General features: G+C 40.6%; 1 protein-coding gene across 1 annotated transcript in view; it reads left to right on the forward strand.

Moving 5' to 3' along the window:
• Positions 1-14,340, forward strand: part of LOC110502025 (SH3 and multiple ankyrin repeat domains protein 3-like) — a 296,396-nt gene that overhangs the window by 35,379 nt on the left and 246,677 nt on the right. Inside the window, exon 2 of the mRNA XM_036955942.1 lies at positions 10,062-10,265. Within this exon, the coding sequence (XP_036811837.1) occupies positions 10,062-10,265 (204 nt within the window). The remainder of the gene's footprint in view (positions 1-10,061; positions 10,266-14,340) is intronic.

Raw genomic sequence — 14,340 nt, forward strand, 5'->3', positions numbered from 1 at the left:
TGTTATTTCATTGTTTTGATGTCTTCACTATTATTATACAATGTAGAAAATAGTAAAAAAATAAACACCCTTGAATGAGTAGGTGTGTCCAAACTTTGACTGGTACTGTATATCTTACATTTCATATGATATGTATTAATTTATGGTTGTCCATCATCCATTTCTTATGATATGTTAAGAATTTGCAAAATGTACAATAAATTACGAATCTGGAAAATGTATTATATCTTACGAATTTGAAAAGTGTATGTTCCAAATTTCAATTTGTTGTGGCTAACATTAACTAGGTGGCTAGGTGTTAATGCTAAAGTTAGCAAGCTGGCTAACATTAGCTAGGCTAGGGGTTAGGGATTAGGATTAAGGTTAGGAGTTACGTTAAAATGTTAAGGTTAACCGAAGGATTAGCCGTGGAGTGCCATTGATGTCATTTTGACTGTCACAATGTTTATTTTCCGCTATGCTCGGTTGCTCTGGTGACAACACAACCCTTCAGGATGTGCTGTGGTTTTCAAGTCTATAAACTCTTTCCAAAAGTATTTTTGTGACTATTCTATTGATTCCAATATGCTGGTAGAGCTAAATCAAGTTTCTTAGTTGTTAGAAAATGTATTTTATTTTGAGCCAGGAGAGGTACTCATACTAAATGTATTTCTCACCTTTAGTCATCTCTAGTCTGGCAGCCAGAGCTGTTAATTGGTGTATATGTCAATTGTCTTGACTGTGGGTTGTCTAGGGAGAAACAGACAGGATATCCTCTCTCCTCTCTACAGCATCACCTCTTCTCATTTCTTCCCTGGTCGGGAGAGGGCTACAGTACTACAGTAAGAGCAAAATAGTCCTAACAAAATAAAATCATAACCTTAGTGTAACAGCAGCTTTGGTAAGTAATACTGAAGTCGTGCATAATTATCTGTTTATATTTATGTTTATGTAGCCCATTCATTGTCAGTTAGAGATACAGTAGGACCCAAAAGCATAATCAGTGCTCTATCTCTCCTTTGCGCTGGTCTGGAGCAATGAAGTGGTGACGCAGGGTACTGTACTAAACCACAAATTACCTCTAAGTACCACAGCATAATCACAAAACTTTTAGTGGAGCAACCACTGTATTTCCTCCATCACCTCTCTCTGTCATGCCCTGTGTAAAAAAAAAAAAGCTGGGGTGGGGCTTTGTTCCATATAAGTCCACTGAGATAAGCTCATCCAAATGTCTATGTTTTATAATGTCCACAGCATGGCTCACTCATAAGAGGCTTTCAAATCAAATCAAATGTATTTATATAGCCCTTCATGCATCAGCTGATATCTCAAAGTGCTGTACAGAAACCCAGCCTAAAACCCCAAACAGCAAGCAATGTTGAAGCACGTTGGCTAGGAAAAACCCCCTAGAAAGGCCAAAACCTAGGAAGAAACCTAGAAAGGAACCAGGCTATGAGGGGTGGCCAGTCCTCTTCTGGCTGTGCCGGTGAACAGGTCAGGATTCCATAGCCGCAGGCAGACCAGTTGAAACTGGAGCAGCAGCACGGCCAGGTGGACTGGGGACAGCAAGGAGTCATCATGCCAGGTAGTCCTGAGGCATGGTCCTACGGCTCACATAAACTACTGCAGCATAAATACTGGAGGCTGAGACAGGAGGGGTCAGGAGACACTGTGGCCCCATCCGATGATACCCCCGGACAGGGCCAAACAGGAAGGATATAACCCCACCCACTTAGCCAAAGCACAGCCCCCACACAACTAGAGGGATATCTTCAACCACCAACTTACCATCCTGAGACAAGGCAGAGTATAGCCCACAAAGATCTGCGCCACGGCACAACCCAAGGGGGGGCGCAAACCCAGACAGGAAGATCACATCAGTGACTCAACCCACTCAAGTGACGCACCCCTCCTAGGGACGGCATGAAAGAGCCCCAGTAAGCCAGTGACTCAGCCCCTGTAATAGGATTAGAGGTAGAGAATCCCAGTGGAAAGAGGGGAATCGGCCAGGCAGAGACAGCAAGGGCGGTTCGTTGCTCCAGAGCCTTTCCGTTCACCTTCACACTCCTGAGCCAGACTCCACTCAATCATATGACCTACTGAAGAGATGAGTCTTCAGTAAAGACTTAAAGGTTGAGACCGAGTTTGCTTCTCTCACATGGGAAGGCAGACCATTACATAAAAATGGAGCTCTATAGGAGAAAGCCCTGCCTCCAGCTGTTTGCTTAGAAATTCTAGGGACAATTAGGAGGCTTGCGTCTTGTGACCGTAGCATACGTGTAGTAGGTATGTAAGGCAGGACCAAATCAGAGAGATAGGTAGGAGCAAGCCCATGTAATGCTTTTTAGGTTAGCAGTAAAACCTTGAAATCAGCCCTTGCCTTGACAGGAAGCCAATGTAGAGAGGCTAGCACTGGAGTAATATCTAGTCAGGATTCTAGCAGCCGTATTTAGCACTACCTGAAGTTTATTTAGTGCTTTATCCGGGTAGTCGGAAAGTAGAGCATTGCAGTAGTCTAACCTAGAAGTAACAAAAGCATGGATACATTTTTCTGCATAACGTTTGGACAGAAAGTTTCTGATTTTTGCAATGTTATGTAGATGTAAAAAATCTGTCCTTGAAACAGTCTTGATATGTTCGTCAAAAGAGAGATCAGGGTCCAGAGTAACGCAGAGGTCCTTCACAGTTTTATTTGAGACGACTGTACAACAATTAAGATTAATTGTCAGATTCAACAGAAGATCTTTGTTTCTTGGGACCTAGAACAAGCATGTCTGTTTTGTCCGAGTTTAAAAGTAGAAATTTTGCAGCCATCCACTTCCTTGTGTCTGAAACACAGGCTTCTAGCGAGGGCAATTTTGGGGCTTCACCATGTTTCATTGAAATGTACAGCTGTGTGTCATCCACATAGCAGTGAAAGTTAACATTATGTTTTCGAATGACATCCCCAAGAGGTAAAATATATAGTGAAAACAATAGTGGTCCTAAAACGGAACCTTGAGGAACACCGAAATTTACAGTTGATTTGTCAGAGGACAAGCCATTGACAGAGACAAACTGATATCTTTCCGACAGATAAGATCTAAACCAGGCCAGAACTTGTCCGTGCAGATAAACTTGGGTTTCCAATCTCTCCAAAAGAATGTGGTGATCGATGGTATCAAAAGCAGCACTAAGGTCTAGGAGCACGAGGACAGATGCAGAGCCTCGGTCTGATGCCATTAAAAGGTAATTTACCACCTTCACAAGTGCAGTCTCAGTGCTATGATCGGGTCTAAAACTAGACTGAAGCATTTCGTATACATTGTTTGTCTTCAGGAAGGCAGTGAGTTGCTGCGCAACAGCCTTTTCTAAAAATTTTGAGAGGAATGGAAGATTCGATATAGGCCGATTAGTTTTTTATATTTTCTGGGTCAAGGTTTGGCTTTTTCAAGAGAGGCTTTATTACTGCCACTTTTAGTGAGTTTGGTACACATCCAGTGGATAGAGAGCCGTTTATTATGTTTAACATAGGAGGGCCAAGCACAGGAAGCAGCTCTTTCAGTAGTTTAGTTGGAATAGGGTCCAGTATGCAGCTTGAAGGTTTAGAGGCCATTATTATTTTCATCAGTGTGTCAAGAGATATAGTACTAAAACACTTGAGTGTCTCTCTTGATCCTAGGTCCTGGCAGAGTTGTGCAGACTCAGGACAACTGAGCTTTGAAGGAATACGCAGATTTAAAGAGGAGTCCGTAATTTGCTTTCTAATAATCATGATCTTTTCCTCAAAGAAGTTCATGAATTTATTATTGCTGAAGTGAAAGCCGTCCTCACTTGGGGAATGCTGCTTTTTAGTTAGCTTTGAGACTGTATCAAAAATACATTTCGGATTGTTCTTATTTTCCTCAATTAAGTTGGAAAAATAGGATGATCGAGCAGCAGTAAGGGCTCTTCGATACTGCACGGTACTGTCTTTCCCAGCTAGTCGGAAGACTTCCAGTTTGGTGTGGCGCCATTTCCGTTCCAATTTTCTGGAAGCTTGCTCCAGAGCTCGGGTATTTTCTGTATACCAGGGACCTAGTTTCTTATGAGAAATGTTTTTAGTTTCTAGGGGTGCAACTGCATCTAGGGTATTGCGCAAGGTTAAATTGAGTTCCTCAGTTAGGTGGTTAACTGATTTTTGTCCTCTGACGTCCTTGGGTAGGCAGAGGGAGTCTGAAAGGGCATCAAGGAATCTTTGTGTTGTCTGTGAATTTATAGCACGACTTTCGAGGCTCCTTGTTTGGGGTCTGAGCAGATTATTAGTTGCAATTGCAAACGTAATAAAATGGTGGTCCGATAATGAGGAAAAACATTAAGATCCACAACATTTATTCCATGGGACAAAACTAGGTCCAGAGTATGACTGTGACAGTGAGTAGGTCAAGAGACATGTTGGACAAAACCCACTGAGTTGATGATGGCTCCGAAAGCCTTTTGGAGTGGGTCTGTGGACTTTTCCATGTGAATATTAAAGTCACCAAAAAATTTGAATATTGTCTGCTATGACTTCAAGGTCCGATAGGAATTCAGGGAACTCAATGAGGAATGCTGTATATGGCCCAGGAGGCCTGTAAACAGTAGCTATAAAAAGTGATTGAGTAGGCTGCATAGATATCATGACTAGAAGCTCAAAAGATGAAAACGTATTTTTTTTTTTGTAAATTGACATTTGCTATCGTAAATGTTAGCAACATCTTCGCCTTTGCGGGATGCACGGGGGATATGGTCACTAGTGTAACCAGGAGGTGAGGCCTCATTTAACACAGTAAATTCATCAGGCTTAAGCCATGTTTCATACAGGCCAATCACATCAAGATTATGATCAGTGATTAGTTCATTGACTATAATTGCCTTTGAAGTAAGTGATCTAACATTAATAAGTAGCCCTATTTTGAGATGTGAGGTATCACGATCTCTTTCAATAATGACAGGAATGGAGGAGGACTTTTGGACAGTTTCTTGGTATCGTTGCGTATAATTTCTCTCAATCGATACACAATACCCTATAATGACAAAGCAAAAACAGGTTTTTAGAAATGTTTGCAATGTATTAAAAATAGAACACTGAAATATCACATTTGCATAAGAATTCAGATCCTTTATTCAGTATTTTGTTGAAGCAGCCTTGGCAGCGATTAAAGCCTTGAGTCTTTGTGGGTATGAGCTTGGCACGCCTCTATTTGGGGAGTTCCTCCCATTTTCCTCTGCAGATCCTCTCAAGCTCTGTCAGGTTGGATGGGGAGCGTCGCTGACTGGGCCACTCAAGGGCATTCAGAGACATTCAGAGCCACTCCTGCGTTGTCTTGGCTGTGTACTTAGGGTGGTTGTCCTGTTAAAAGGTGAACCTTTGCCTCAGTCTGAGGTCCTGAGCGCTCTGGAGCAGGTTTTCATCAAGGATCTCTCTGTACTTTGCTCCGTTCATCTTTCCCTCGATCCTGATTAGTCTCCCGGTCCCTGCTGCTGAAAAACATCCCCACAGCATGATGCTGCCACCACTCATGGCTTGGTTTTACCAAATGGCTTGGTTATACCTCATGGATTGGTTTTTGCTCTGACATGCACTGTCAACTGTGGGACCTTTATATAGACAGGTGTTTGCCTTTCCAAATCATGTCCAATCAATTGCATTTACCACAGGTGGACTCCAATCTAGTTGTAGAAACATCTCAAGGATGATCAATGGAAACAGGATGCACCTGAGCTCAATTTAGAGTCTCACAGCAAAGGGTCTGAATACTGATGTAAATATGGTATTTATGTTTTTATTTTTAATAAATGTGCAAAAAAAAAATGGTGTTCTCTTCTTATTATGGGGTACTGTGTGTAGGTTGATGAGGATTTAAAAAAAATGTAATCCAATTTTTAAAAAGGCTGTAACGCAACAAAATGTGGAAAAGGTCAAGGGCTCTGAATACTTTCAGAATGTACTGTATCTTTCAGGTCCCTCAGTTGAGCAATGAATTTGAAACACAGATTCTACCACAAAGACCAGGGAGGTTTTCCAACGCCTTGCAAAGAACGCCACCTATTGGTAGTTATGGAGTTTAATTGCTGTGATAGGAGAAAACTGAGGATGGCTCAGCAACATTGTACTTACTGCACAATACTAACCTACTTGTAAATAGAGGGACGCATGTACAGGAAAAAAAATATTCCAAAGCATGCATCCTGTTTGCAATACGGCACTAAAGTAAAAATGCTAAAAAATATGTCCTTAATACAAAGCGTTATGTTTGGGGAAAACACATCACATCACTGAGTACCACTCTTCATATTTTCAAGCATGGTGGTGACTGCATCATGTTATGGGTATGCTTGTCATCGGCAACAACTATGGAGTTTTCTTTAGGATAACATAAATAAAATAGAGCTAAGCACAGACAAAATCCTAGAGGAAAACTTGGTTGTCTACTTTTCAACAGACAGAGTAGACAAATTCACCTTTCAGCAGGACAATAACCTAAAACACAAGGCCAAATATACACTGGGGTTGCTTACCATGACAACGTTGAATGTTCCTGAGTGGCCTAGTTACAGTATTGACTTAAATCGGCTTGAAAATTGATGGCAAGACCTGAAAATGGCTGTCTAGCAATGATCAACAACTAACTTGACAGACCTTGAAGTATTTTTTTATAGCATAATGTGCAAATATTGTACAATCCAGGTTTTCAAAGCTCTTAGAGACTTACCCAGAAAGACTCACAGCTGTAATCGCGTCCAAAGATTCTAACATGTATTGACTCAGGGGGATGAATTTTTGTTTCATCAAGATACATTAGTGTTTTATTTTTCATTCCTTTTTTACAAATGTTAGAATTTTTCTTCCACTTTTACATTAGAGCAGTTTGTGTAGATCGTGGACCAAAACATTGTAATCCATTTTATTCTCACTTTGTAACACAACAAAATGTGGAAAAAGTAAAGGGGTGTCAATTCATTCTGACGGTACTGTTTGTCCTCTTCTGTTCTCCACTGTCATTTCACTGACTAATCGCTGCTGTAGGTGAAGAAAGTGCTGAGTAAGGAGTAACTATCTGTCTCTTTTTCATTCACCTCCCACTCTTTTTCTCTCTCAGGGGACTGGGCCTCTTTGTCTTTCCTTCTTTACCATGCATATTCATACTTGTTTTCATGTTATCATATGCTTTCTTCTCTACCCCCCCCCGCCTCTCTCTTTCTCTCTCTCTCTATTCTGTCCTATCAGGCTGACCCTGCACTGCAGTTCATAGAGGAAGAAAGGGAGGAGGGAGATATTCTTTAGGGAGAGAGGGGAGGCAAAAGGGGTGGCTAGAGGGAGGGGGAGACAAGGGAGAAAAGAGGATAATGGAAGAGTAGGCAAATAGGGTTAGCAGATGGGGAGAAGAGGAAGAGAGGGTAAGGATGGAGAGGAGTGAGAGAGGAGTGATAGCTGCACATGACAGTTGACAGAGAAGGCAGGCTTTACTGGATATGAAGAAGGGAGGAAACAGAAAGGAGAGCGGGAAAAGCTATTTGGATGAAAAGGAAACTGTAAGAGAAGAAAGGGCGCTGAAGGTCTGTCCAGCGTCAGTGTAGACAACAATGGTACTGAGAATGCTATGGTGTTTCACACCAGACAGTGGGGAGCATCTTGACTCTACTTATCGGTTTTTATTGATAGCTCTGCCATATTTCTGGACCATAACTTGGTCACAGCATCCATAGAATGGTTTGTGTTTTCCCCCTCCTGGGGAGATAGATATCCATCTGCAGGATTTTGCCCCAGCTCTAGGGAGGATCCTCAAGACCTTGATTAGCTGAATCAGGTCTTAGAATACTCCTTGCTCCAGCCAAACGATACGCCACGCTCATGGATGTTAGTTTTTTCTCCGCAATGAGCCTGGACCTCCCCGACAATTCTAAAACGCAAACACATTCTAACCATTCTGATTGGTCCCAAAAAACGATGGGTTGGGCCAGAGCCAAAACACACGTGGGTGAAGAAGCGTTTTGAAAGAACATCATTGGCTTTGATACTCTGTTTAGAGATGACTTTGTTTTGTACGACACCCCTTCATTTGACATCACCACAAACAACTTCAACGATGGCAGTCTCAGACTGAAACACTGTATGTAGCTAACATAGAGCAGTGGAAGAAGTCTGTTTGATTTGTCAGGAAGTATTCCATAGCTGGAGCAGTAAACAATTGTGGAATTTTACGCAGACTAAATGCAGCTGTGGACAATGGCATTTGACAAAATAGGCTCTAAAAAAACGGTCAACTAGACCCTACAGCCAAGTAGGGCATACAGCCAAGTAGGGCCTTAATTGAAGAATATGTTAGGTTGTAAAGTTTTCAGGGTAAGATTCTATAGCAGAGCCTTATCACAGCAATCAGAATCATTGGTAAGTTTGTGTTGAAAACAACCCCAGCAACCTCCATGGCTGCCTCATTTCTCTTAATCTCTTTCTCTCTCTCTCTCTGTTCTCTCGGTTCTCTGGTTGCCTATCTTCCGTCAATGTTTTCTCTCCCTGTGTCCTATAAAATAAAGTAAACTCCAGTCTTTCTCCAAGGTAAGAGGGGGTTGGTTTCAAAGCTGTATTTGATGTCAGTTTTGTAGGGTTTGGAGAAAAACAAATTATTTTCTCTGAGCAAGCAAATGGCAGAAGAGGAGTCCCTGAAGAGGGAATGACAGTGTTGTGATAAGAAGTGTGTGTGTGTGTGTGTGTGTGCGCGCGCGTGCATTGTTTAATTGTACAGTGAAAGACAGAGTAGAGACAGTGGGAGGATGGTGATGCTGCTGCTATGTGGTTTTGATACTGTACTTGTGGTGTACTGATGGGAGGTAACAGATGTTCTGTGGTTGTGGTGTACTGATGGGAGGTAACAGATGTTCTGTGGTTGTGGTGTACTGATGGGAGGTAACAGATGTTCTGTGGTTGTGGTGTACTGATGGGAAGTAACATATGTACTGTGGTTGTGGTGTACTGATGGGAGGTAACAGATGTACTGTGGTTGTGGTGTACTGATGGGAGGTAACAGATGTTCTGTGGTTGTGGTGTACTGATGGGAGGCAACAGATGTACTGTGGTTGTGGTGTACTGATGGGAAGTAACATATGTACTGTGGTTGTGGTGTACTGATGGGAGGTAACAGATGTACTGTGGTTGTGGTGTACTGATGGGAGGTAACAGATGTACTGTGGTTGTGGTGTACTGATGGGAGGTAACAGATGTTCTGTGGTTGTGGTGTACTGATGGAAGGTAACAGATGTTCTGTGGTTGGATGCTTGTGTATTGATGTTGCAGTGATGTATTGGATTGATTTACCGCTGGTGGGGTGTTACCTCCTGAAAACAGTTTTTGCTCTCTCTCTCCCTCTCTTCTCTCTCCGTTCTCTCCCTTCTCTCTGAATTCTTTCAGTGTTTTCTGTATAGCTCAGCGCTCCAAAATGTGGTAACTAGAAGGAAGTGTTTTACCAACACTGTAGGTCTCCCTTAACAGGTTTTATGTTATATACAGTATATAACATGTATGGTTTTAAAGTTATAGTATGATTAAGAATAAACCCTATACAGTGTGCATGAATAGATGGACTGCTGATCAGATGGTCACTGATGATCATATCCTGAATACTGTATGGCATAGCTGGCTTCAGTCCTGTTCCTGAGCCAGACACTTAACCTCAATACCTCCGGGTAACATTGAGAGCATGCATCATGATGTATCATTTAAATGGTAAGATATGCTAGGGGCCTGAGATGAGAGAGCCTATGCCAGTGTTTAATCTGACGTCCTGAGTCTAGTGCTGCAAGCTCTTATCTGGTCAAGGGTTTCTAGCACCACCCTTTTGAGTGTTATCTATGGCAGGAAATCATTTATCAATGATTTGATAACTGTGTGAATTATTTAGTTCATTATATAGGTATGTGCATGATCTCTCTCTCCCTCTATCTCTCTCTGTACTGCAGTCTGTAAAGTGGTGTGAGGGTTGCACTGGGATTGTGTGTGTGTTTTCATTTGTTTAGGTATTCACACACTGCCTTATTAACCTCTCCTAACTCATAACTGTCCCCTGCTCTCTCCTCTCTCTCTTCAGAAATGTATGAAGTTCGACGTGGACGCTCCTATCTGGTTATCTAAGCAGCATATCCTGTGTACTCTGAACCAGAGCCTGAAGGACGTGCTGAACTACGGCCTCTTCCAGCCAGCTCACAATGGAAAGGCTGGCAAGTTCCTGGACGAAGAGAGGCAGCTGAAGGAATACCCACTGCCTTCTGCTACACCTGTACCATACCTGGAGGTAGGCCTGCCCCCTCTCTCATTAACATGTTTCTATGTGTGTGTTAAGGTGTATTTAATATGTGTTGTATGTGGATGTTTGTTTCTGTGTGTGTGAGTGTGTGTTCTCTGTCCTGTTGCTGTCATGGTGTTTTTTGTTGTTCTAGTTTATTGGGTTCATCAGCTTTAATATTGCAGTTAGATTGTGGCTTCCATCAATGTAATTGTCTGCATAATTTGCAATCCCCCATATATTGTTTTGTTTCCCCTAACCCTACCACCCCTCCCCTAATTGGAGTAAACTAATGGACAACAACACTTAGGCTTCTACTTCCAGCTTACACATACTGTATACATTTACAGACATAATATAATTTACAGTATTTATATTTTGTTTGTTTTTAGTCCCATCCTTCAGCTAGCCTCAACCCCTTTCACATATTTCTGAAGACCATTCCGTTTCATTCTATTTGCCATTTTCAACTGTGCTGTGAAGTTCCACAAAAGTTCTGAAACTTTCCAATCTCATAGGTTCAACAGATTGTAAATTAAAGATAAACATTTTTTCTCAGAGTATTACTACATCATTGATCAATTGACTATGACTTTTCAAATCACCCAGCAGTGCTATTTGCAGAGTTAGCTGCAGGTAAATGTTACAATTCTTCAGCCCTTCTTGAACCTGTGACCAAAAACAAGCTACATATGGACAGTACCAAAACAAATGATCAAGTGATTCTGTCTCTTTGCAGTAAAATCTATAGAGATGGGATGGTTGTATCCCTATATAAATAACATTCTGTTGTTTGCAAGAATTTTGTATAATAATTTAAATTGAAAAAGTTTTGAATCCGGCGTCGTTATGTTTATCAGTTGTTACCATGTGCCATGGAATCGGTACACCGAAAATCTCTTCCCAATTATTCTACATGGGACAGCTGTCAATTTGTTGGTCCTTAAATGAAACTGGTATACTTTTTCATTCAGCACAATTTTCTTTAATTAAGGTATTTAATGCAGGGCCAACAGACAAGTTGCTTACTTTCTCCCCCTTCCACTTACCTCTTCCATTTTTGCGGTAATGCTGCAATTCGTTGGTTGTAATTTTGGGTAGAGCTAACATTTCCATATATTTTGGTTCGCCACCAGTCTTATTTATGATATAATTTACAAAGATTATACATCTTTTTATGTTTTATTTTATGCATAATGTTGTTGTTTTTTAAATCAATGAGTATATTTGAGTTTAACCATAATATTTGTTTTCTGGTGGATTAAACTGAAGTTGAAACCAACTTTCTATGGATTGTTTTTTAAATAACGATATTTTGAATATGATTTAATTTTCAAATATCCGTAAGTGAGAGGTTGTAATCTGAATAAAGATAAAAAGGCCATTCTTGAACGTGGGGTGAGACATTCTTACTAATCTGCTAGAAATCCAGTTCAGATTTAACTATAACTTTTCTAAAACTTTAGTGAGAGGTCTAATGCTTTAATACTTAATCATTTCTGCCCTCTGAATTAATATTCATTATATAAATAGGCCTATGTAATTTTATATGGCTTACTGTTCCAGATAAAATGGATTATTTCTTGCTAATATAATTTTAAAAACAAGTCGGTAGGTAAGGCCATAAGCAAATAGGTAAACTGGGATGTGACTAAAGAGTTAATCAGGGTGATTTTTTCACAAATAGAAAGGTATTTTCCTTTCCATGGTAGCAAGATCTTATCTATTTTTGCAAATGTTTTATTAAAATGTATTGTACTGAGCTACTTGAACTATTTGTTTGATCTGATCTAAAATGTGGATGGCCATAATAAATAGATATGCCAATAGTGGACAACCATTATTAAGCCATTATTTACTGTTTTATACCTATGGTTACTATGCATAACTTTAACCCATTGTATAAGATACAGTGCCTTTGGAAGTACATAGACCTCTTGACTTTTTTTGACATTTTGTTACATAACAGCCTTATTCTAAAATTGATTAAAAAAAAATTAAATCCTCAGTAATCTCCACACAATACCCCATAATGCCAAAACAAAAACAGTTTTTTAGACATTTTAGAAAATGTATTAAAAATAAAAATATAAATACCATATTTACTTAAGTATTCAGACTTTTTGCTATGAGACTCGAAATTGAGCTCAGGTTTATCCTGTTTCCATTGGTCATCCTTGAGATATTGCTACAACTTGATTGGAGTCCACCTGGGCTAAATTCAATTGATTGGACATGATTTGGAAAGGCACACAACTGTCTATATAAGGTCCCATAGTTGACAGTGCATGTCAGAGCAAAAACAAAGCCACGAGGGCGAAGGAATTGTCCATAGCTCTCCGAGACAGGATCGCGTCGAAGCACAGATCTGGGGAAGGGTACCAAAACATTTCTGCAGCGTTGAAGGTCCCCAATAACACAGTGGCCTCCATCATTCTTAAATGGAAGACGTTTGGAACCACCAAGACTCTTCCTAGAGCCTGTCCGTCCAGCCAAACTGAGAAATCGGGGGAGCCCGCTTGGAGTTTGCCAAAAGGCACCTATAGACTCTCAGACCATGAGAAACAAGATTCTCTGGTCTGATGAAACCAATATTGAACTCTTTGGCCTGAATGCCAAGTGTCACGTCTGGAGGAAACCTGGCACCATCCCTACAGTGAAGCTTGGTGGTGTCAGCATCATGCTGGGGGGATGTTTTTCAGCGGCAGGGACTGGGAGACTAGTCAGGATCGAAGCAAAGATGAACGGAGCAAAGTACAGAGAGATCCTTGATGAAAACCTGCTCCAGTGCTCAGGACCTCAGACTGGGGTGAAGGTACACCTTCCAACAAGAGAACGAATCTAAGCACACAGTCAAGACAACGCAGGAGTGGCTTCGGGATAAGTTTCTGAATTTCCTTAGGCGGCCCAGCAAGAGCCTGGACTTGAACCCAATCTAACCTGATAGAGTTTGAAAGGATATGCAGAGAAGAATAGTAAAAACTCCCCAAATAGAGGTGTGCCAAGCTTGTAGTGTCATACCCAAGAATACTCGAGGCTGTAATCGCTGCCAAATGTACTTCAACAAAGTACTGAGTAAAGGGCCTGAATACTTAAGCAAATGTGAAATTTCATTTTTTTATTTTTTTAAATAAATTTGCCAAAGTCTGGGGTATTGCGTGTAGATTGATGTACATTAAAAAAAAATGATTTTAGAATGTCGATAACGTAAAAAAATGTGGAAAAAGTCAAGGGGTCTGAATACTCTCTGAAGGAACTGTATTCTCCAACATTTAAATATTCCAGGCATTTATATATAAATTCCAATTGTACTTTGTCAAAAGCCTTTTCAAAGTCAGCTATGAATGCCTGGCCTGGTTTCCCAGATTTTTCTTAGTGTTTTATTGTTTCAGATACTTGTCTTAAATTATCTCCAGTGTATCGTCCATGTAAAAACCCTGTCTGATTAGGATGAATAATATCTGACAATACCTTTTAAATTCTATGCGCGGTGCATTTTGCTATAATTTTTGCATCACAACACTGTAAGGGGCCTCACATTTCTTTATGGACTGGATCTTTATATTTACCACTTTGGTCCTGTTTCAGTAAAAATGAAATCAGACTTTCTTGTTGAGCATCTGATAATCTACCATTATTATAGGAGTGGTTGAAAAAAGGATTGGTATCCCTCAACAGGTATGCCATCCAGCCCTGCAGGTTTCCCAAACTTAAAGGCTTTAACTGCATCAAGAGGTTCCTCCTCTGTAACTTGGCATTCACATTAGTCTTATTGTACAGCTGTTCATTTTACATTATTAATAGAAAAAAATCCTTATAATTAACTTTGGTTCATTGTGTTGCTGTCGTATGCCTTCTCCCCCAAGAGAACACTAGGAGATTGATGTCACCTGTCAATTATTCAATTATCCAGTCTGCTCTGTGAGTAAGATGTGTGCATAATATATGTGTGAAACTCAGCAGCGATAATCACACTCTGACAGCAGTGTTCCCAGCTCCCAGCTGTCATCTCTAGCAGTTATTTGTAGCCTGTGTCGATCATGGTTTGTGATCATATAGAAACTCAGCCAATGTGATGTTTTTA

The sequence above is a fragment of the Oncorhynchus mykiss genome, chromosome 2 (assembly GCF_013265735.2).
Source record: "Oncorhynchus mykiss isolate Arlee chromosome 2, USDA_OmykA_1.1, whole genome shotgun sequence".
NCBI classification, from domain to species: domain Eukaryota; kingdom Metazoa; phylum Chordata; class Actinopteri; order Salmoniformes; family Salmonidae; genus Oncorhynchus; species Oncorhynchus mykiss.